Genomic DNA, 23,943 nt, shown 5'->3' on the forward strand with positions numbered 1-23,943 from the left:
CCAAATTCCCAGGTTGAACTTTGGATGCATGTTAAACCCTTAACATCTCCTGGAATCACGCGGATGCTCCAAGACATGCATTTTTATTTTAAGTGAATCAATGACCTCAAAGAATTAGAATGGAGAAAGGGAAATATAAAACCGAATCAAAACAAAAGCTTCAGACAGACGCTTGCAGTAGTTTATAAGAACAGTTCTGTTCTCCTCAGCTGCTCCCCTTCTGTTTCCCCACACTCCTCAGTGGGAAGACAGGAATTATTATTTAAGGATTAATTTTAAAACTTCTCTTGAAAAATATTCCTGGAGGACAATCATCTAATACATAGAGGCTTACAGAACAGATCTCAATAGAATAAGCAAAGCTTAGGGTATATATTACCTTTAATAAAGATCACAGAGCATTTATTTGGAGGCACTTTCTTTTAAGTTTCCCATAATTAGGAACACCTGATTTACTGTATGATCTAAACAGAAATAGTTCCATCTTCCTTATGTTCCCCTTAGAGTATTAAGTAAGTAATTTCTTCATTTTATGTTAAGAAATTCTTAGTTTGATTCAAAGTCAAAACATGGTATTAGCATCCAAAATAATTAGATTACAACAAGTCAGCATTTTCTATTATTTCTTTTGCACGTGTGCCATCTCCTGGCAGTGGCTGTAAGAGCAGGTATTATTCGTTTGAAGAATAGTCACTCATGGATCATAATACCGTATGGTCCAACTTTAAATTGCTTTTTTGCAAACCCCAGTGAATGAAGTATTTCCACCAACTTAGTCAGTAACACACAATACATTCAGGCAAACCAAGAAACTATATACAAAACCTGAAAGGATAAGAAGTAGGTAAAAGGAACAAACTAAACTAAACAAAACACCCCCACCTTTTAGTTCACTCAGCTCTTTAGGGCTTTTTGCTTAGTAAAACTTTCAGTTCAGTAAAAAAAGGGATGTAAGACATGATGTGATGGAGTATTAACCTATTGTATATATTAAATGTTTTCAAAATCTTTAACAGTCAAAAAAATACTGTTCAGCTCATTAATTTAGGCTGGGCATTCCTTACCTTTGTTTGAAGAACCCCCAGGGTTCTCCCTCTCTTCCATAGGGTTTGACCCTTGAATGGTATTATCCTGAGTCTCTTGTTGATGTTTCAGTTTTTGGGAAGCAGACGGAGAGTTTACTGTCTCTGGAGATTCAGAATGCCACGTAGGGCTCTCTGCTGCTGGTTTCAACCGCTCCCTTGTAGTCTCCTTCTTTGGCTTGATTAGTTTGACTAAGGCTCTGGCTCCGATCCAGTGGTTTTTCCTGATAAAGCAAGTTTGTGAATGGGATTCATTACACGCTACAATACTCCCTGAAGAAGTTTACAGCTGTGCTAAAGCCATCAAGCCATCCTACATTCTTATTTGTTTACTGTGGTAGATTCATTAAGGTTAGGAAAGACCTCAAAGATCATCAAGTCCAACTATCAGCCCAACACTACTATGCCTCCTGAACCACGTCCCAAATTGGTTGGGAAGATGCAGCATGAATTTCGCAGAGCTTGAGATCCATTTCTCTCCCAAAGTCAAAATCATTTTAGAAATATTTCTTCAGCACAAGAAATATGAGAAAAACAACTGTTCCCTCTGCTAGAAATCTAAACTACACATATGGACCCCTATAAGACATTTTAACAGTGTGAAAAGCTCTACTACAGGAACAAACTGAGAAGAAATGAAAACTGCTTTGAAGATTAATCCCTCTCTTTGCTAAGGCTATCAGTCAGAACTGTGTGTGGTAGAATTAGCCTGGCTCATTTTTGTTGTTCTTAATATAATTTTTTTTAATACCTCTCTCTCCAATGGACTGCTTACCCCCTTTGAAAGAGCAGCTCTGGAAGATCCTTGTGCTGCTTAGTCACCATATTGGGGGTCCTTCCCCCGTTAGGGACAAGATGATACTCATCAGGGCAATATGGCTCTTTTCCGTTTAATACTGTTTCAGATTCTAGTATTAATACGGAGGGCCCCATGTGAGGTGCTGCATTCTATATTAACACAGCCTGCTGCTTCAGGGAATGGCTTGTAGAGTGAGAGTGAAGACAGAAGTGGAGATAACAATGTCCTTATTTCAGAGAAAATGTCTTTATCTCCAGTTATGGAGAGCCCTTTCTCACCCCCATAAATCTGGACAACAGTATCAGAACTGAACCCGTACGGGACTTACTTTTTTGGAGTAGGATCATAGAACTTGTACTGATCCATTATCTTCTCTTCAAGTTTTTCCTTGTGTCTCCTTAAGGCATTCAATTTATCACTGTGAGAGTGAAAAGCACATTCTGAATCATCGGTATGAAATTAAGCATAATCAAAAAATTGAAGACCAGAACCCACCAGGAGATGGAAGAGACTGAAATATCTTCCTATCGCATAACCTTCAGACAGTGAATGAGCTCAGTGTAGGATCCTGTTTAGAGGGGACAAATGCAAAAGCCTACCAAATTTACTGATGGGCGACTTCTGTGCAATAAGCATGAAAGGTGAAAGAACAACAGTAGATTGGGGCTAGACTACTCAACTAACAACTCAGGCAGAGTGTGTTTGGTGGGTGCTAAGATTACTCTTATTTCATTTTTTGAACGTTCGTTTCCTGATTTTTCAGTCTTATTCACAGATCACTGACAATTACTCAAGGGTTAAAATCCTTAGATAGTTTGAACTTCTTGACTATGTGGTAACTAGGTATTTTATTCCTGTTCTGCTAACTCTGTTGTAACTAAATAAACAAACAGTGTTCGATCTTTTTAAGGCTACTTTGGGCTCCTGCAAGCAGTGTCAAAGCACTTTCAGCAGTACCGTGTAATCTTACTTTTTAAAGTCATTATTTTATTAACCTGTACAGTGGCTGTTAGCAGATCTTTTTTCATTCAAGTAGTAGGTCTAAAGTAACTCCATCACAGAAATGTCAGACACCTGGATAAATATGCTTAGAGTATATTTGAACTGTATTCAGCCAAATTTTAGCAATTTTTAACATTTCAACTGTATAATCCAATACTGAAATAAGATTCAGTCAGGAATTCCCACATGATCCTGAGGTGCTTCAACTAAAATTCTAGGGATTAAGAACACTTTTCTTCCTTCTTTCATACCTATAAGAGAAATCCACTGGAGTGAGAACAAGATTCTTTGTAAATGTACAATGCATTCAAACATGTTATCTCACTTAAGTGTGCCACTCTGTACGTGGGGGATGTGGTGGTCTATGTTGACCCTTGCATCCTTAAAAACAACATCAAAGGAAGTATTTCATAAAATGCAAATGACAAACTAGAGGAGTATGAATATTTGCTATTCTTCAGGAATCTAAAATTACTCTCATAAGGCTAAATTTTTTGTTGCAACTCAGGTGTTTTCCAAGCTCTTAAGAAACCTTTGAGAAGTACACTGGGTTTAGCATTCTACCTTTTATACCTAACTTTTCCACATGTGTTCATCTATATTATTTGAAAAGAGCTGTGTTTGTCCAGGTGTCTCCTGGACAACCCTTTGCTGTAAGGAAATGCAAAGAAATTTTGTAGCTTCTCTTCATTACACATATCTCCTCCTAAACATCCCCTTTCCTATCCAGATATGAAGTAGACCTATCATTGCCCTGCCTGTCCTTCTAGTTCTGATAGATGATTTGTATTTTATGTCTTGATGACTTTTTTAGATTTCACAATTGAAATCTCCAGTTTCTTACATGTACTGTTTCTGTTCTTCATGATACTGCTCCTTGTTCTCCATGTTCTGCTCCAGTAACATCTGATTCTGCTGGCTCAGCATCTTAATCTGACTCAGGAGATGATGGTTTTCTTCTTCCAGATTTCCCTTTAGACGGGACAGCAGCTATTAAACAAAATAGATTAATCTCTCCTCTGCATCTGGCTTCCTTGGAAGTGCATCATAATCAAGCGAACAAAATAGCATAGCAACCTAGGATACCAATCTATGAACTTCAAAGTGTACAGGGCTGTTACGATGACATAGCTTGACCTCCTACATATAGTGTGCCAAAAACTTAACACAATGAACCTTAGCACTCTAACAGGAACCCAGCAGTATACCTACCTATAGATACTCACCTCACAGTGGTTATCCAGCTTGGTCAGAGAGATATCCATGGACTGGTGCTGTTCTTTCAGCTCATCGTAGCGAGCCTGCCAACGATTCAGCTCCAGCTGAGAGTTGTTCAAGGAAGTTTTCAGCTCTTTAGTGTGTGAATGCAGCCCTTCATAATCTGCCTTTAGTTGGTTGTGCAAGAAATTCACCCTAAACACAAAGCCAGAAGGCTTATGAAGGACACTTCACAGAGTACCTCACATTCAAAGGCCACACCATCAGCATGCAGCTATCATTAAATCAAACATTAAGTTCCAAAGACTAACTCCTAAAGATATTTCTAAGCAGATAATAAAATTTTATTAAGAAAGCAATAATAGCATTATAAAATACTTCAAATCTACAAAAGAACTGAAAGGAAAATAGATGAAACATAAAACTACTATTTCCTCAATGTGTAACAATCCACAAATTTCTGAGGCACAATGTATTTAAGAGCATTTGGATACAAAAGCAGCTCTATTTGGCACAAATAAAGAACACTCACAGAATTTTTTTCCTGACATGAAGTATTTTCCTGACATGGAAAAATATTTTTTCCATGCATGAAATATGAGCATTAAAGTGTCCTGAACTGCCACAGTATCGTCTTACACATTCTTTTGTAGCTTTTTGCAAACCTAAAAATGTCTACAAATCATGAACATATAAACACTAAATAAATAGGTAAATCAAAAAGATTAAATTCTCTATCTGCTGACAGATCAGCTAAGCCCTGCTCTCTGCCCGCCTTGCAATCAACATTTTGACACATCTTCCTTTGTCCCTAGAGTTACTGAGCAGAAAACAGCAAGCTTGAGGACACCTCCTTTGCAGAATTCTGCAGTGTCCTAAAATACATTACAATTGAGAGAGCACATGAAGCTTTCGTGACTGAACTTAACATGTGATTTTAAAATACGATTCAATCTGACACTGCTTTAACTCGATATGACCTTGGCCCCTTATTTGTACCAAACTATCTCAAAATGCCTTTGTAGTGTGAACAGTGGCATTGAACTGGTTATAATGGAGAGCCCCAGTAAGGATATAGGTTCTGTGGAGGAGGGTAAGCTTTACTGCTACATTATATAAGTTCAGACGCTAGCTCACAATAGGGGTTAACATGAGCTAACAGTTACCCAGTGACCATATGAATCACTAAGCCCACTTTTAGTAACAAGAATCAATTCTCTTTCGATTGTTAACCAATGGCAGCTTTCTCAGGGCACCAGAAAACAAAAAAACCAGCAATAGTAACTTTCAGAACTAAATCATACTGTGTAAAAAACCATAATCCAGTTCTCCTTAAGGAAAAAAACCCTGGGTAGGGGCCATTTCACACAACTCTAGATATTATTAGGGGTTTTAGGTATTTGTAGTTCTAGTTAAAGTCAAGTGCTTGGAAACAACTCATTACAGAAACACTTGTGAACTGAACCACATGTGGAAGCTTATTTTGAATGAGCAAAAGTCCCAGGCTCAGACCATGTTTGAAGCACTGAATAACAGTATTTGTTGACAGTGTGCAGAAAGTTGATAATCTTAAATGAGTAAAACAAAAAGATCCAATTAACATGACAGGAATTGAGAAAAATTAACAGACACTTTAATGAAGGTATTCTGGAACTACAGTTAACACAGCAAAACAAGTGTGCATTTTGCATAATTGACTTTTTAATGATATATACAAGAACTCAGTAAGGGAACCATACCTGTCCAGTTCCTCCCTCAGCTTCTGATTTTCTCCTGTGGTTATTGCATTTGACCTCCTCTCTTGTTGCAGAGCCTCCCTCTCAGTTTTTAAAACTATTTCCAACTCTTCCAATTCTGCCTTGTGTTTCATTAAACTGTTGTATCTGCAAAAAGATGAGCAGCATACTCTCAGCTTTCTTTTAAATATTTTTCTTCTTCTAGCTTAAGATTTTTAATAGGTAATGCCACAACCAGAAAGGATATTTTTTTCCTGCCTGCTTAGTTTCATACACATTTGTGTGGTTAAACTTCTACCTAGACTGAAGAATTCCACACTGTGCATGGAAATTCAGCTTAGTCTATAAGTCAACAGGGAGGCTTTTAGAAGAAAAAACCAAAAAGGCAGTTTTTAAGCAAACTGGAATGCAATTGCCTTGGTGAAGCCATGCTGGCTGCCTTGAATCACCTCCCTGTCCTCCATGTGCCTTAGCATAGTTTCTAGGAGGATCTGCTCCATGATCTTCCCAGGCACAGAGATGAGGGTGACCGGATGGTAGTCCCCTGGGTCCTCCTTTCTACCCTTTTTACAGATGGGCACAATGTTTCCCTTCTTCCAGTCCCCAGGGATTTCAGCTGACTGCCATGACTTTTCAAATACCATGGAGAGTGGCTTAGCTACTACATCAGCCAATTCCCTCAGGACTCTGGGATGCATCTCATTAGGTCCCACAGACTTGTGTACATCCAGGTTCCCCAGGTGGTCACAAACCTGATCTTCCCTTACAGTGGGAGGGGCTTTATCCCCCTGGTTTCCATCCTGTGGTCCATTGGTTTGGGAGGGGTGAGGAGAAAGTTTACCAGTGAAGACTGAGGCAAAAATGTTGTTGAGTACCTCAGCCTTTTCCTCGTCTGTTGATACTAGGCCACCAGTCTTGTTCGTTGGGGAGGTACGCTTTCTTTGACTTTCCTTTTCTGGTTGATGTTCCTGTAGAAGGCTTGTTATTTTTTGTATCCCTTGCCAAATTCAGCTCCAGCTGTGTCTTGGTCCTCCTGACCCCATCCCTACACAACCGGGCAGTGTCCCATTACCCTTCCCAGGATACCTGTCCCTGCTTCCAGTGCCTGTGCAGTTCCACCTTCCTCTTTAGTTTGACCAGTATGTCTTGACTCAGCCATGCTGGTCTCTTCCCTTCCTTGCCTGATTTCTTATACCTGGGAACTGAGAGCTCTTGCACCATATGAACACATCCTTAAAGATCTGCCAGCTCTGTTCTGTTCCCTTGTTCCTGAGGGCCATTTCCCAGGGGGACCTGCTGACTAACTTCTTGAAGAGCTGGAATTCTGCTTTCCTAAAATTTAGGGTCCTGTCTATGCTCTTAGCTTTCCCCATATCCCTCAGGAGTGTGGATGCCACCAATGTGTCATTGCTGCAGCCCAGGCTGCCTCTAATCTTGACATCACCAATGAGGTCACCTGCATTGGTGACCATCAGGTCCAGTATTGCGTCCCCTTGCTAGGGCTGTTCAGTACCTGGCTTAAGAAGTTATCCTCAATGTATTCTAGGAATATTCTTCTTGATTGCCTACAGCTCACCATGGTACTTTTCCAGCAGATATTGGGGTGGTTGAAGCCCCCAGTAGGACAAGAGCCTGCAAGCGCAAAGCCTCCTGGAGTTGGAAGAATGCTTTGCCAGTAGGCTACCCTTGATCAGGCAGCCTGTAGTAGACACCAACCACAAGGTTCCCTTTGTTGCCTCTGATTCTCACCCATAAGCTTTTGATCTGCTCGTGGTTATTCTTCAGGGACAGCTCTTCACACTGCATCAATTTCTTGATGTAGAGTGCAATGCCTCCGCCCCTCTTCCCTCCTGTCCCTTCTGAACAGCCTGTAGCCATCGATAGGCACATTCCAGTCATGGGATTAGTCTCACCAAATTTCAGTAATGGCAATCAGATTGTAGCTTTCTAGCAGCACAGTAGTTTCCAACCCCTCCTATTTGTTTCCCACGCTGCATGTGTTAATTTGTACATAAATCATTCAGGGTGGGGACACGGGCAGAGTCAGCAGGCTGATGCCATCAACTATGCTTTTAATTTCAATCTCTGGAATGCTAAAATGAGAGAGATGTGGAACAACTCCCTTGATACTTGGCAGAGGCATCGATTAGGCAGGCTCAGCCTCGCTGAGCTGCAACACCACCTGCATTCAGAAAATGCTGCAAAGAACAAGGCGGCTTGAGACTACTTCAAAACAGGAAGCTGTTGTCAGATTTTTTTCCTCTGGCAGGATCTGTCAGGGTCTGTGCCCACACACACACACACACCCCAGCAGAAGCCGCTGGGGACACTGGTGCAGTGAATATCAGAAGTCATCAGCACATTTTGCTGTGACTCTGATAAAATGATATTGCCCCAAAATATCCCTGGGCAGATACACCTGCGCCAGTCACAGAGAAACATCCTCTTAAGCAATTTTAAAACAGCAACTAGGTGTCAGATGCAGCATTGCTTGAAAAAGCTGGAGAGAACAAGTACTATCTGTGACTCTCATCCCAGGAGAGATGAATGCAGAGCACAGCTACTCTGCAGTCACGCAAACTTCAAAATAAAAACAAAAATAGCAGACAGCACCAAATACACTGACTCCTGCCAACTTGTTTTTCTTTCAGGATACCACTCCCTTCATCCCAGGGTCAAATTCCAGCCTGTTCCAAATTCCAGTCCATTGAAGGGCCACACAGAAAAGTACCTGTCTCCCAGACAAAAGCTGCTTTTTGATATTCATTCCCAGTAACAGTAGTGGAGTTTAAATAACCTTATTTATATATTTTCTTCCTCAGTTCAGCTCCAGGACTTTTCAAATTCAATGTCTGTACAACAAATGGAAGAACCTGAAAAGCAGAGGAAGGTTTCGCATCCAGCTCCAAGAAGGATTTAAGACAGACTGTGTGCCAATCCAGAGTCTGAGAAGACAAACTCCACAGTCAGTCTCTTGGCAGAGATTACCACGGCTGCCTCTACAGAAACTGTGTTGTGAATGCTTTTGCCATTTCTGTATGATAGGGTTGCTCCGTCCATTTTTATCCAAGCCCTGTATTTTTTAAAGAGGGCTACTTAGAGGGAAGCAGTATACTGGTCCAGTTTTACCAGCTTGGTCCAGCTCCACATGCTGCTTTTGAGCATGAGAACCCCTGAAGTAGACCACAGCTGCTCCCCTAGATATTAGGTGAAAGGTAAGAAAGAAGATACTGTTCGCAAAAATGCAAGTGACACTGCATCTCTGGAGCACTAATGAAATCCCTAGGCAAAATGTTATTGTAGTCCAGATTCAGCAGAGTCTACCATTTGAGCAGATTGCATTTGAGCATTGTGACAAGCTCTAACCACTGGGAAAGGTTACCCATCCTGTAGGCTAATTCAATGCTTGTGTTCACTTCAGGCATCAAGCACTTCGACAGAGGAGTTTTAAAAAGATTTTCTTACATATGCAAACAAAATCCATTTTGGCTCTGATGCGATCCATTCCTGGGATCAAACAATCTTATTCCTCTTTGCTCCTTTTGGCTTCAGTTCTTTCTGCTGCTTTGTTAGAAATATTGCGGGTAGGTATTTGTGACAGAGAACTTTAAAAATGCTCAGCTATGATAAAAAGCGTGTGGCAAAAGGAACCCAGAAAAATAATTGCCAGCCACCATTGGTAACATTAATATATGTCCCTGCAACATTTAAACCTCCACTGCAGGAATTCTGTTTTTGCAGTGTGTCTGCAGTATTAGACTTCTCCAAAGTAAGCCACAATTAAATGCTCAAGGATCTACTAATCAATTGTAGCTAGTAATTTATTACCTCCCCTTAGTAATGTGCAATGTTTAAAGCAATTAAAAAAAAAATGCAGCAAAAGGGTCCAGCCGTTCTGTGTTCACTGAGATGGTCAGGCAAACACCACAAAGTCAAGAAACTGCTACTAATGGTAAATGATCCTAACGTACTAACTCTCCTTTTCCTGCTAAGTCAAACCCACATGTCTGTGGTTTGCTGGGCAGACAAGCTGTTTCTCTGCAGTTACACACAGCCCATTATTAAATCCCCACTGCAGTGCTAGTACTGTGCAGATAAAGCTGAGGGAGGTTTAATGAAGTTTACTCAGGTGCAGAAAATATTCTGTGGTTAGAATGCATCAGAGTGAACTACACAAACCTTGGGGACCTTGGCTGTACATGGTTTTGGGAGTCCAGAGGCTAACTAAAGTTGCTGTGGATTTTTCTAGACAAGCTGCAGTCCTCAGTTTGTGCAGGAGTGCAATCCTGCCTTAAGCAACAGAACTATGATTACAATGCTATCACCAACTGAGAAAAACCAATTACCTTGTACTTGGGACAAGCAAAACACATCTCTTAGACACTCCACAAGCAAACTTCTTGGCTACACTGAGCTGCTCTGGGAAAATTTAGCAAGTGGTACATTCTAGCTGAAGTTGAAAGTGAGATATTTCACCTTAGCAGTTAAATGCCTCAGTGGCCAAAGAAAACAGTTTTCTTACAGCTGTTTTTCTAACTTTCCCCCTCCACTCCCTCACTCAGCTGAACTGCACTGTATAGGCACATGATGGAGGGAAAACAAAATACACAAAAAAAGTGACTTGTCTCTTTTTTTCTGACAGCTAAATGGAGGCTCAGGCTGACCTTGGACAAATCACTTTGATAAGTATCTTTTGAGACTGATCTGTGAGGAGGACACTGCACTCTCAGAACTGCCAAAACCAACCTGCTTTGAGCATAGAAAAGGCCACCATCTGCTCCCCTGCAACATCTCTCACTGGCAGTCCCAATCTTGGTAACAGACAATCCAAATTGTTAATATCTATAATGGCAATCTGAGCACTTATCACTAGAGATAACCTATTTTTAGAAACTCAATTTTTCCTTAGGCAAGAACTGTTTAATAATTGGTACTCATCAAGAAAAGAAAGAACCCAGCAAACTGCCTCAACACACCGCAGTGTGATAATCTCAAGCAAAGCCTGAATCAATGAGAACCATTAATCTGGCTGAGAGAGACTTGGTAAGCAGGAACAGTGTCTGTGTAATCACTTACAGCTCATTTAGTTGACAGCCAAGCAGCTGTCCTGTCACACAGCCCTGGTGGATATTTTAATCACAATAGGTTTATTTCTGTATTTTATCAAAATCTACCGCAACGTTGTATTGCCAGCTCCTTACTCTTTGGGAAAGAAAAGTTTAGCACCAGTTTGTAATCCACCAAAGATCACCATTGAGTTGCTCTAAACCTAACTCAGTCCTGCATAGAAACTGAACCTAAATACAGGTATTTTGAGGAAAATCACTGATTTGTACAAGAAAAGTTTTGAGGGGTAGGCACAGTGGCATTTATGTACTAGTGCATTATATATATTTTTTGATTCACGCACAATTGTCAGAAAATGACAGTGACTAGAGACTAAATGATAAACAGATAACTGATTTCACAATTCAATTGAAGGACCTGAAACAAAAGCCTTAGACGGTGAGACGAAAAAGAAAATAATACAACACTATTTCATAGCAGAGACCCTCCTTTGTCACAAGGTTGATGCCACACAATCTTCAACAGTTTAAATATCTCAGGATACATAATATTCACACCTAGGTGACCTGCAGACCGTACTGTATGTCTAGAAAAGACACACATTAGAACTGCGAGAATCTTTTTAAGGGTGCATGTTATTATAGTGCAGATCCTTAAATGTAGTAAAAGATGTTTAAGTTACTTCTGACAAAACATCCCCAAGACCCAAGCCTGTATTTGCTAATTATCACCAGTCATTGGTGATCTGCCATCTTTAGAGGTGTAAAATCTACAATGGTACAAATATTTTCATCTAATCTAATGATAGCAAGAATGAGAAGACGCTTTTTCAGGGGAGCAACTTACTCAGCAGTTTCTGTTTGTAATTGGAGACCAACATGTAATGCTAAGATTATAACATGGGCACATTCCAGCTACAGTACACCCCTGAGCAGTGAGCGTACCTCTCACCCAGACCTTTGTGCTCCAGATCCAGGTTTTTGTGCAATGTTTTCAGGCAGCTGTGCTGGTTTATTAGCATTTCATATTCTGTGGACTGCCGTTCATGCAGCGAAGCAAGATGTTCATGATCCTGAAGCAATGACTCGTATTCAGCTTTCAGCTGCTCCTTCTGTTTCAGTAGATTTTCATTCTCATTCTCCTTTGCTGTCTGCTGATTTTGGAGTAAAGCATTCTGGGCCATCAGTGAAGTACTCTGGGAGCTGAGGGTTGAATTTTCTACCTAAAGTTTCTCAAATAAAAAGCAAGCACTACTTGTTTACATCTACTGGTACATACAACAAACATGTATTAGCAGCTTATATCTGTATAGAGTTAATCAAGAATGCATCCATTGCTTTGTAGACTTAAGACATTTATACACAACTTGGCATTGTTTTGGTATTGCTAGTAGTATGCACCATATAAAGCCATGCTATCAGCAGTCTGAAAAGCATCAGAATAACCTCCAAACCGAAACAACACTGTTTTACTAGCAGAAACTCGAGCCTGACGACAAAGATGAGCTGGAATGCTTGCAACCCAACTGCATCTCTGAATCATGTACAAAGCCAAGTTTACCCCAAGTTTGTGTACAAAAAATGAAAACTAAGTTCACCCAAACTCAAGAAAATTAACTGCACCACTGTATGGGGGCAGCATTCCTAACAAGTCTGATTTCAGTAGATAGGTAGTGCATTGATTTTACTTGTTGCTGATATGCTTCAAATGTAGGTGAGAAATAAGTAAAGAGAACAAACAAACAAAATCTGTAAACATGTGAGAGGAAAAGCTTGAAAAGGGAAATTCCCATCAAAAAAATTAGAGCTAATCCAATGCTGTCCTTGAAAACTGTTCTCTTTCTCAAGGTAAGTTTATTTTTTCAAAATTAAAGTAACATTTAAGAGTATCTGCTTTCCACCTGCAACTTCGACATCTTGCCTGAAAGTGTGAAAATAGTAATTGGAACCCCTTGCTACAATGCCTCTTGGAAGCTGACTTGTGTCTTCTTCCCATTTCTTCCAGGCTCTTTTGCAGGCATGGTATTAACAGAAAAAAAGAGCAAAGATCTTTTATTCCAGAAGTGCAGCTTCTGAAGTAACACATCTGGATTTTGCTGTATTGATTTTACACATTTCTCTCTAAATAACTACCTTTTTAATGAAGATAGCTACCAGACATTAGCTACAGAGCCAGTTTCCCTCCTAGCTTGGAGACAGTCAGACCTCAAAATAAGTTCCTCCTTAAGGACCTCATCTTTACATCACTATGTTGGCCTAACAATACAATTTTTTTTTATTAACTGTCATCCTCTCCACACTACTATAATCAAATCCAGTCTTCTGGTACAGAGGTGCAAGGCTGTCCTGACCTGGAGTTTGGCTGTCTGCGTCTGCAAGGCAGTGTTGTGCTCCTGAAGGAAGACATTTTGCTTCTGTAGTGTCAGGATCTGATTGTTGAAGGAGACATTCTGTGTTTCCAAATGCTTCAGCTGTTCTTTAAGCAGCTGCTTCTCAGCATGCAGGGCTGCATTCTGAAAGAGAGATTGCATTAAAGGGGTGACAGGAAGGAATGCAACAGCTGTCCTCATCATTTGGAGTCCTATCAAAGATAAGAATCAATTAGTGATGAGCATTCCGCAACAAGTGTTCAAAAGCAAACTCTTGACAACATTAAATGAAGGTAGGACAGATCTTACATGCAGGATTAATCCCTGCAATGATGTTATACAAGACATATATAGCATTAAAGTCCCATGCAGTCCTAAGAGTCTACCAATTCCTTGGGTATCATGTCCTCCAGAAAACCCACCAGATTCCTAAAAAATCAAAAATCCAGTTCCCAGCAACTGACTCACGATTGCAAGGGAAGTTAAAGAGATAACAGGAAATAGGAGAAGGCTTACATTCCTTTCCAGTTCAATTGCCCTGTCCTTCAGTTTCAGCAGCTCCACGGTAGCTTCTCGGTGTCCTGTTTCCAAATTCTCATTCATTTGGTGGTTGGGAATGAGTTTCTCAGCAGAACACCTCAGTGACCTCTGAGCATACTGCCCATCCTGTTTAGTCTGCTTAAGTGCATCAAAGTCCTCCTTTGTCTGCAAAGCCAACAAGCAACAGCCTTCAACACCGATTTAACAGTGGGGTTTTATATGAATAATGATGGGATATGCAGTTCCTCTCTTGCACTGTAGGGACTTTAAGGGAGTCAAGAACCATTACCCTGACTTCACAGATGGGGAAGCTGAGACACAGATAGGTAGAGGAATCCATGTCTTTTGGCCTCTGGTCAGGTGTACTTTGACTCAAACTCACTGCCACCTAACAAACAGGCTGTTCTTAGGTGAGATGTCTCATCTGCAGTCTTCCTCAGCCTATGCTCTCATTAAACAAGGTAGAAAAACAACACCATGGCAATGAAAAGAACATGGGAAAACAGAGATCTGTATACAGAGGCTATGTAAAAGAGTCCTGCCATGCCCCCAGCCCAACAATTTTGCTGAAGTTGGTGCCATTATATAGAAAGGGACAAGCAAAAACAGTCTAGTCAAAAAATGTTTTTGGTAAGTGCGTGTATGTCTGTGGGGTCAAAGTACAGGTAACTTGTTCTTGCCAAGTTTAAAGCATTCAAGTGTGTAGAACTGCATCATGAACAATTAAAATTCAGTTAACTTCTTACCATATTTAGATCATTCTGTAACTGCTGGTTCAAGTTCTGAGTGTCTTTCAGTTGAGCTTCCAGCATTGCGATCTTTTCCTCTTTCACAGCTAGTGTTGTTTTCAGTGCTGATTCAGTTTTGCTCTGTAGTATCTTGTATTTTCTGAAAGACATAAGAATAGCTTTCCAATGTCTGACACTAGGATATAAGTCACCATATATGTAGGAGACTTCACCTTCACCCATTCCAGATCTTACCACATGTTACATTATATGTGTTTGCTTCATCAGGAGAATGTTTCATCTACTGCCATGGATCGTTACTGATACATTATAGCTGGGGAACGTGCTTTTGGAAAATCCAATCATTTTTAATAAAGTTAAGTATTTCTGTATAATTATGCTGGTGTTAAGAGCTACATAACTTAAAAGTGAGTAAGTTTCTCTTTTTCCCCTAATTACACTACAGAAATTTGTTCTCATGGCACTTTTGTACATTCTTGAGAAAAAGAAAAATCTGCAGTAGATTCTAAAGACTCCTATGAGATGGGTATATTTCTCTAATTAGGTCTTACTTAATATAGGGTTTGCAAAGGAATTCCCAGCAATCAGGAATTTCTTAAGCAACATCTATGTTTATATTAACAGGTGGTTGGATTACCAATTATATGGAGCAATGACAGACAGTGTTTAATGAACACTATTCTTATTTGTGAAGAGAATATGAGGAGGAATATACACTGAAATAACTACCCAGCTACACTACTGAGAGTATAGGGGGACTGTAGTAACACTGGCTAGCATGGAAAGAGAAAATGGCATTTCTTCCTTCCATCCAAAAAGTTTTGCAAAACTTACAAGGTACTGCCAAGCTTGCCACAGAAGAATATGCTTTATGTCCAAAATTGGTAAGGGTAATGAGAGCGAGGCAGACGAGAACCAAAAAGAAAGGCAAAGGGCTTAAGTTAGGCTGAAGAAAAGCCTGCAGAGTCAAAAGAATGACTAAGAGAGCTGTTTCCTTACGTGTCATCATTGCTGTTGTTATCCTGTAGCAGCAGCTCTTTGTTCAATCCTATCTTCTCCAGTTCCTGGCTCAGTTTGTCCAGCTCACTAGACAACTGTTGACTCTTCAGCTTCTCTAGGACCAAATCCTATAACAGTACTAACATGATTAGTTACTGTGCAAAGGGTGGTGATAATTATCCAGCACTATAGACTTTTTAAAAAAAGTACTGAAAAAGTAATTGGATAAAATCCTAGTTCCAAGGTCAGCTAAACTTCTTCATCGGTGACAGCTGAGTGCAAAATTAAACTGATTGCTTTTATTTATAGTTTACTTGGAATAAATCAGAAGAATGCTTCTTTTGGCCTTTGTCTCACTCATTGCACTGAATTACTTCTGCCAACACTGGCATCCTGCCTGCCTGCCAAAAGAGGGAATGCATGCAGGCCGGGAGAGACATCCTGCCCTTGTACCACAGAAGGGATGCGTGCAGGTCAGGAGACACCAGCAGAGGGAGCTCCCACCTCTCAGCTAGGACAAAAAGCCCTGCTGAAAAGCCAAGCCAACACTGGCACACATGCAGAGTGACAGGACTTCAGTATGAAAGTTGCCTGAGATAATATTAAGATGTAATTACCAAGGAACTTGGTAATAGTGCATTTTTGCTATTGACTCTCAGCTTCTTGACATATGGTAAATTACTACCAAAATTTTAAGAAGCATAATTACATTGTCATGAAGAGACAGGACAGCTCTGGAGACTACAGAGCATGGCCACTTATTCCGGTACCTACTGGCCCATTCTGTTTTCATTTAGGTTTCTTTGGAAGAAACTTAAGCAGAACTAGACAATGAAGTCATATGAGGAGAGATTTGATGGAGTTGCACCAGGAGGTATATTGGGGCCATGCTTTACTGTTATGCCACTAAAGTGGTCTGTGTGGAAGTGACCTGAGAAGACATAATACCAGCGTGTATGTTTAAAAAGGACAAATCAGTTTTGGTACACAGCCAAGTTCAAAGACTCCTACCATTCAAACTCTGAAATGCAAATGTACCATAGAGAACTACATTGCTCATGATTCTGCTCAAAAGTTGTCTTAAACAAGGCATGAGGAAAGAACAGTGAAGTTACTGAAGCACCCCAAGTAAGAAAAAAAGATTATCCTGGCTATCAAACAGGAACAAGAAAAAAATTTTTTAAAAATACTTTGTTAAACAAAGTGTAGGTATTCAAGGGTCCTCTTATATCTCAAATTTAGCCACATATTCACTCACATGGCAAGGGAAAAAAAAGTAAGGTTAAGGCCTGTGCCAGTCCATGGTCTGTAAACAGGTTCCTTCACCACCCATGAATTCCTCCTGTAGAATCTATAGAAAGTAACTAAGGAAAAGATACACTTCTGTACAGGTCTGCACCACTGGAAATCTGCAGAAGTCTGAGAAGGGAAAGATTGAAGAGAGGCCTTTTCAGAAATGCTATTCTATTTATTTTTAAGGAAAGTTGGATATCAACAAAACTCGCGACCATTTCGAATGTTTCTGATTATTGTATTATTAAATTATATTATTAAATTATACTGATGCTTCAAAAACTAAAATAAAACTAAATCTTCAAGTAACTGCTTACTGCATTAGTCTTGCTAAACTTATTTCACTGAGCTACCACAGCATGGACCATTTTCCTCTGAACGCTCTTTCAGAAGAAATCCTGTTTCCAGCAGGACAGCTGCAGCTGGGACAGGCAGTGAGGGCAAGTTGCAATAACCTGAATCTGATCACATGCCACATAAGAGTATCAGGTTCTAGCACATACATCACCTAATGCTAATTGTGTATTTTTAAAAGATGACTACTAGGAAAAGCATGGTTACTGCATTCTGTGGTGGAGAGGCGTGCTTGAAGAGATCGCTGCTGCTTAACAGAGCTGCTTACCATCCTCTCACTCTGCATGGAAGCTCTTGGGAGAAAAACCCTGTAGGTAGTTGTAAAGCAAAAACCTGTGCAGCTGTTTTTGAAAGGGTTAGATTGGTCATCTGGGATGGTTCTTGTCTTCACTAAGTCTGTTTTAAAACAACAGGGATGTTAATGTGTCCTCAATAAGTGCTCGAATTTCTAGGCTTAAGAGTCAATCTCCCCTGCTGGAGCTATCCTGTTAGCAAACAATTCTGTGGTCACAGGGTTAGAGAAAGTATCAAAGTCTTTGGTTTACAGCTACCACATGGGAGCTGTGTTAAAACCCTATTCTGCATTGAAAAAGATGTCATTTGGAGACATTGTGCTTGTGAGCACAGAGTGGTACATTGCAGTTTTTGGCAGGTTCCACTTTCCAAGGCAACACTACCCAGGGATGGCTATTAAGGGTGTGAAGATTTCCTAGCCCATGTATTAGATAGTCACGGGACAGCTGTCTCCCTTTGGTATTTTATAGAGCTGAGAAAAGAGCATCTCATTGAAACCAGTAGTATTATTTTGCTTACCTCTCTCAATGTGGCTAGTGTTCTTTTATCAATTGTAACTTGCTTTATAAGATCCTTATTGTCCTTTTCAAATTCTTTCAGCTTATTAGATGAATCTCTGAATTGAGCAATTTCCTTTTCTAGTGTCTTGTTTTCTTTCTCAGCAACTGCCAACTTTACTGTAGTATCATCTAAAATAGCATCTTTCAGCTCCACTTGCTGCCAAAGTCGTTTTGCTTCTTTCTCTAGCATTTTTTTGTCTTTCTCAAGCTGAGAGGCTTCTTGTTCTAGGGCTTTGTTCTCCTTTTCTAACCTCTCTAGTCGTTTGGCAGAAATCTTTAGCTCCTCAAGCTTTCTCTGGAGGACCTGATTTTCACTTTCCATTCCCTGTACTTCTTTTTCTAGCTCCTGGACCTTTTTGCTGCTGTTCTCCAAGATTTGCTGAAGTCTCTGGTTTTCAGAGTTGATGCTCTGATAGCTTAACTCCAGCCTCTCTGATTTCTTGGTCGTTGCTTTTAACATTTCCACATTCTTCCGTAAGTCTTCTTTCTCCCTCTTCAAATCTTTATTTTCTGCTTCTATTTGTGCCATTTTTGTGCTGGTAAATCTCATGGTCTCCACCACCCTCCTGAGTTCCAGATTTTCTTCATCCAATTGCTTTTTGTCCCTTTCCATGTCCCCTAGCCGGATGGAAATATTCTGCAGTGTGTCCAGGGATTTTCTTAGTTTCCTATTTTCCACTTCCAGATCCCCATTCTCCTGCTCAAGAACTTCAACTTTTTCTGTCACTACTTTCATTGCTGCTGCCTTCTTTGTGAGCTGTTCATTCTCTCTCTCCAGCCGATGGAGCTCTTTTTCCATTTCTTCCACTCTTTCCACTTTTTCTTTAACCTGGTCAAAATCCTTTTGCAATTGCTTCTTCTCAAATTCCAGCTTGCTCAGTTTGCTACTAGTCTCTGTAACTGTTTCATGAAGGATCTTGTTCTCTTTTTCAATATCTTTTACTCTTGCCTCGCTGCTCACTTGAGATCTTTGTCTCAGGGATAAGACCACTTGATTAAGGTGAAAATTTTCTTGTTTAAGGTCCTTTATCTACATGAACAATACCAAGATTCATGCAAATGTTACTCATCTACCTTACAATGTGCAGTATTAATTAGTCCTGAAGCAGACAGGACAAAACCATGCCCATTTAATCCAAGACAGATTCCTCAACAGTTTTCCCTGACTAAAACCAACAACATAAATACATGAAAAAAAATTGTTACCTCCTGTACATGGGATTCTAACAAATTAGAAATGGTGCTATATTCCTACCAACTAAGAAGGTCGAAGCAGATGAATAAAGTGGACAAGTGACCTTTAGAGAACACCATGGAGAAGATGCTTTGTTAAGAGTCATTCCTAATAAAAGGTATCTTTCTGGTTAAGTTTACATTCACATCTTCAGGATCGGAAGACAAAAATTCTCTCTGATACAGCATCAGAAACCACAAAATGTTTGAAAATTTATAGCAGTTATAGATCTCATTGAGGACACACTTTCGGTAAAAGCAGAACACAGACACCACTGGCCAAATTTCAGCTGAAGCAATTGTGATTTAGACTGCAATATGCATTTGAACCTCACCTAGACTACATCCACAGAAATCAAGAGACTTATACCTGAAAAAAATCAGAATCTGCCCTTTTCTGACAGTCGATACTTCTGTTTTTACTTCCTGCCCTACCTATGAAGTATTTATTAATTCTTACCATAAAGAGTCTATATGTATTCTAACTGAATTGTAGGACTTTGGTGATAAAGTGCAGTTTCCCAGGTAGAAGTCTGGGCAAGAATCCTTCAAGATGAAAAGTACTACACAAATAAGACATTTTGGTATTAATCTTCACCTCACAAATCTTGGAGTAAATTTTAGTACAGGTTGAAAATATATAGACCAGCCTCCAATGATGTGTGTTTATATTTTCTTTGGTAGTCAAATTAATATAGATAATACCTTGCACCTATAATAGGATAGCTTCAAGGCATTGTACATGAACTGCAGCACAGTAGCAAAAGCTGAAGGGTATTTAAAATATCAATCCAGAAGACAAATGCTTTCTCAATTTCTTTTTAAAATACAGCAAAAAAGGCAGTGTGTCTAAGAAACAACCAAACCTATCAGGACGTACATCTGGCAGAAGACCAATCTTCTGCAATAAAATAGGGTTTTATTTGCACATCTTAAACCCAGTTCATGTCTCGTTTAGTAAGGCCCAGGGCTTTTTTTTTTCCCCAAAGAGGGAAGGTCTGTCCCTATAACAGCCTGAAGATCTCCCTGGGGTTAGAGGAACAGTGGCTACCAAAGCATGCTGGGCTTTTTCACTTGAAGAAACCTTTTACCTACGTTTGAACAAGTTCAACCTGCACTTAATAGTTCTCAGATTTCCGTCTCCCTTAAGAAAACCAGATGCTCTAAATGGCATCAGTAAATTACCATTATTGAGCATATACTTTTATATTACATTTGTGAAGTTTGCACCTGTCTGTCTTTGTCAGCTTTTAAAGTCTCCATATTGACTTGTAGCTGTTCCTTATCTTTTATCAGGTCCTCGCTCAAGGTCTCCAGATCTTGATTACTTTGCTTCTCTTTTTCAATTTGATTTTGCAACTTCTCAATCTGTGTGGAAAGAACACACCAAAATACATCATCCACAACTCGGCACAATGACTGTTTGCACTTTAAGTTATTTTGAAGACCAGAGAGGAATCAGATGGGGACCATGGGTCAAACACATAATCCTTCCCTTCTGCAGCTTGCCAGTCTCAGAGGAGGAAATGGACTGTTTTGTTTTTCTCACAGTACCAAGAATCTCCTTCAAGCCCATTAAGATCAGAGCATATGAAGGTACAGGAGTAAGAAATGCTTCACCTGCCTGCCTGAATGCCCTGTTGTGCTGGTATCAGTGATTGAATTTCTGGTGCTCACCTTTCTGCGGGACTTGCCTCCTCCTAGCCTCTCCGTCACTGATGGCCTTAATCTACCAGTGAATGCAGGAAAAGTTATTAAGACCATTCAGTAAGCAACAGAATTGTTTAAAAAAATCAGGAACAGAGGAAAAGCACTAAAGTCTCCAAGTCTACCTTCCCCTTCCCCATGCTCTCTTGGCCCACTGTTTTCCCCAGCAGGTGTCAGTACTGGATTTGAAAGATTTGTGAATAAGGTCCCAGTCCTACAATGAACGATAACTTCTTACTCCCTTTTTTTGAAAGTTGTAGTCCTAACGCACTAAGCAATGAAAAGCAGTAGTTCTTCAGTATTTCAAAGCGAATGATTCAGAAAGCTAGGCTCCCCAAGTCAGGAAGTATTTCTTTTTACGCTTGTAAAGTACTGTGAGCACCTACAGCTCTGCACAAGTAGCAGCTCATTTTTTTATGTCGGTATTATGGCCTTTGCCAACAGTGAAAATGTCAGTGAAAAAGGTATTAACAATAATTCTTACAAGTGGGAAATTGCTGGAGGCTGGGCTCTGCCTATGTCAACATGCGCCTCATTATAGAAAATGTTTAAACAAGCAAGGAGTGCCCAGACTGGAGATAAGAAGGGCTTAACAGTTAGAAATATAACATGTTAAGGCTCATTGGTCTCAAAGGAGCTGTTCAGAGAAAGCTGGAACATCAACTCAGAAACTCAGCAATAGCTGGTCTTCATTAGCACTTCCAAGAAAACTGGGAGCATGTGAAAAACTACTGTTTACAGCCTGTTTCAATCCAAGAAGTTCAGAATGCAGAGAAAAAAGATAGGTACTTGGACTGCTGTGACTTGACTGTGCCTAAAAGGAGGCTCTTCCATTCTTAGGTCCTCTGAAAACCTTGCAAGAAAGTAAAAATGCATATGTGACTTTTCCTTCATATCATCTCCTCTTGTACTACCTGAATAATCCTGTTCTGGCTACCTGACCCTTCCAAACACTAATCAGCAGACAGCCAAGCATACTTGGAGAATTTTTGAAAGTCTCAGACAGTGCATGAAATCTGAATCCAGTTAAATGACTTTAGCAAGGCAAGATTTTAGTACAGGTATTTCAGGAGATTTACCAAAAAAAGAAACAGAGGCATACAACTTCCGAGAAAAACACTTCTTTATCTCTGGTCCTGTGTCTTTATACTTGCTTGTATAAAATTCAAACATCTCAAACCTAGTGGCCTTCTATGATGGAGTGACTATATCAGTGGACAAAAGGAAGAGCTACGGATGTTGTCTATCAGGACTTCTGACATGGTCCCCCACAACACCCTTCTCTCTAAACCGGGGAAATACAGATTTGATGGGTGGACTGTTCGGTGGACAAGCTTGAGAAGTGGGCCCATGTGAAACTCATGAGGTTCAACAAGGCCAAATGCAAGGTCCTGCACCCGGCTTATCAATACAGGCTGGGGGATGAAAGGATTGAGAGCATCCCTGCTGAGAAGGACTTGGGGGTACTGATGGATGAAAAGCCGAACATAAGCCAGTATGTGCACTCGCAGCCCAGAAAACCAACTGTATCTGGAGCTGCATCAAAAGAAGTGTGGCCAACAGATTGAGGAAGGTTATTCTTCTGGTGAGACCCAACCTGGAGTACTGCATTGAGCTCTAGAGTCTTCAGTACAGGAAAGACACGGGCCTGTTAGAGTGGATCCAGAGTAGGGCCTCAAAATGATCAGAGGGATGGAACACCTCTCCTATGAGGAAAGGCTGAGAGAATTGGGGTTGTTCAGCCTGGAGGATACTCCGGGGAGACCTTATTGAGCCCTTACAATACTTAAAGGGAGCTTACGAGAAAGATGGGGAAAAGCTTTGTAGCAGGGCCTGTTGCGATGGGACAAGGGCCTGTTGCGATAGGACAAGGGGTTTTAAACTAAAGGACGGTAGATTCAGACTAGATATAAGGAAGAAATTTTTTGTGATGAGGGTGGTGAAACACTGGAACAGGTTGCCTGGAGAGGTTGTGGAGGCCCCATCCCTGGAAATGTTCAAGGTCAGCTTGAATGGAGCAACCTGACTTAATTGAAGATGGCACTGCTCATTGCAGGGGGTTGGACTAGATGACCTCTAAAGGTCCCTTCCAACTCAAACTATTCCATGATTCTATAAAAACCAAGATTATTTGACATATCATGTATCAGGTCTCCATACACTGGGAGACACCTGTATGCCTCATAGTGACTACAGAATACTGTCTACTACCTTGTTTTCCCATATCTCCCTGAATGGGAGGTGAAGTCCATCTTGACTTGACTGGCCTGTGGTATTCAGTCAACAGCTCCCACCATATTCTGTGCTTCTCTGGTGAAGAGTTCATGCATTTCAACTGCTCTTAATAGCACTGTTTTTAAATGCCATTATTTTCTCATCTGTCTGATGCATACAGTACGCCCCTTTCACCACACAGGTATTCCCCACTACTGGTTTTTGTCTTATTTAACTATCAGACCTGTAGGTGACCCCACCATGCCAATGCATTCATCATCAAAAACATCAGACTAAGTCTGGAATCACAACTGTTGGCACTAATACAGTGCCATGACAAGAGGTGCCCACAGGAATGTGCCTGGGGCAAAGCCAAAGGTTGACCACAGTTGTTCAAGTGACTTAAATTGCAGATACACCACAGGTATCTGCTGAGTGCTTTATATGCCTCAATCTCAAATTTTAAGCATGTAATGTAAGAGTTGGAGTGAATTACTCCTATGCAACAGGTCATAAATGGGAGCATGGAAGGAGTATAGTGAACTGGATTTGTGTAGTTTTCTTTGTTCAGTGAAGAAAACCAATAAGCAGAACTGGTCTCTCAACTTGGCAAAAGAATCTCTCCAGAAGATAGAGTGATTCAGTGATGGATACCTGTTCACCCCATCAGAGAAACTGGCACTCTGCTAGTTATAATCTGGTAATCCATGACCAGCATTCCATATCCA

The 23,943-nt window shown here is 40.4% G+C and overlaps 1 protein-coding gene across 5 annotated transcripts in view; it reads right to left on the reverse strand.

Moving 5' to 3' along the window:
• CCDC88C (coiled-coil domain containing 88C) overlaps positions 1–23,943 on the reverse strand; it is a 100,278-nt gene that overhangs the window by 10,096 nt on the left and 66,239 nt on the right. For all 5 annotated transcript variants that reach the window (XM_075103724.1, XM_075103723.1, XM_075103722.1 and 2 more), the window contains exons 14-25: positions 20,525–20,662; positions 18,021–19,091; positions 15,561–15,688; positions 14,559–14,700; positions 13,789–13,977; positions 13,255–13,416; positions 11,849–12,126; positions 5,841–5,984; positions 4,110–4,296; positions 3,728–3,873; positions 2,210–2,299; positions 1,065–1,306 (exon numbers count right to left, since the gene is read on the reverse strand). In XM_075103724.1, coding sequence (XP_074959825.1) covers positions 1,065–1,306; positions 2,210–2,299; positions 3,728–3,873; positions 4,110–4,296; positions 5,841–5,984; positions 11,849–12,126; positions 13,255–13,416; positions 13,789–13,977; positions 14,559–14,700; positions 15,561–15,688; positions 18,021–19,091; positions 20,525–20,662 — 2,917 coding nt within the window. The remainder of the gene's footprint in view (positions 1–1,064; positions 1,307–2,209; positions 2,300–3,727; positions 3,874–4,109; positions 4,297–5,840; positions 5,985–11,848; positions 12,127–13,254; positions 13,417–13,788; positions 13,978–14,558; positions 14,701–15,560; positions 15,689–18,020; positions 19,092–20,524; positions 20,663–23,943) is intronic.

This window comes from Phalacrocorax aristotelis, chromosome 9, assembly GCF_949628215.1.
Source record: "Phalacrocorax aristotelis chromosome 9, bGulAri2.1, whole genome shotgun sequence".
Classification (NCBI taxonomy): Eukaryota; Metazoa; Chordata; class Aves; order Suliformes; family Phalacrocoracidae; genus Phalacrocorax; species Phalacrocorax aristotelis.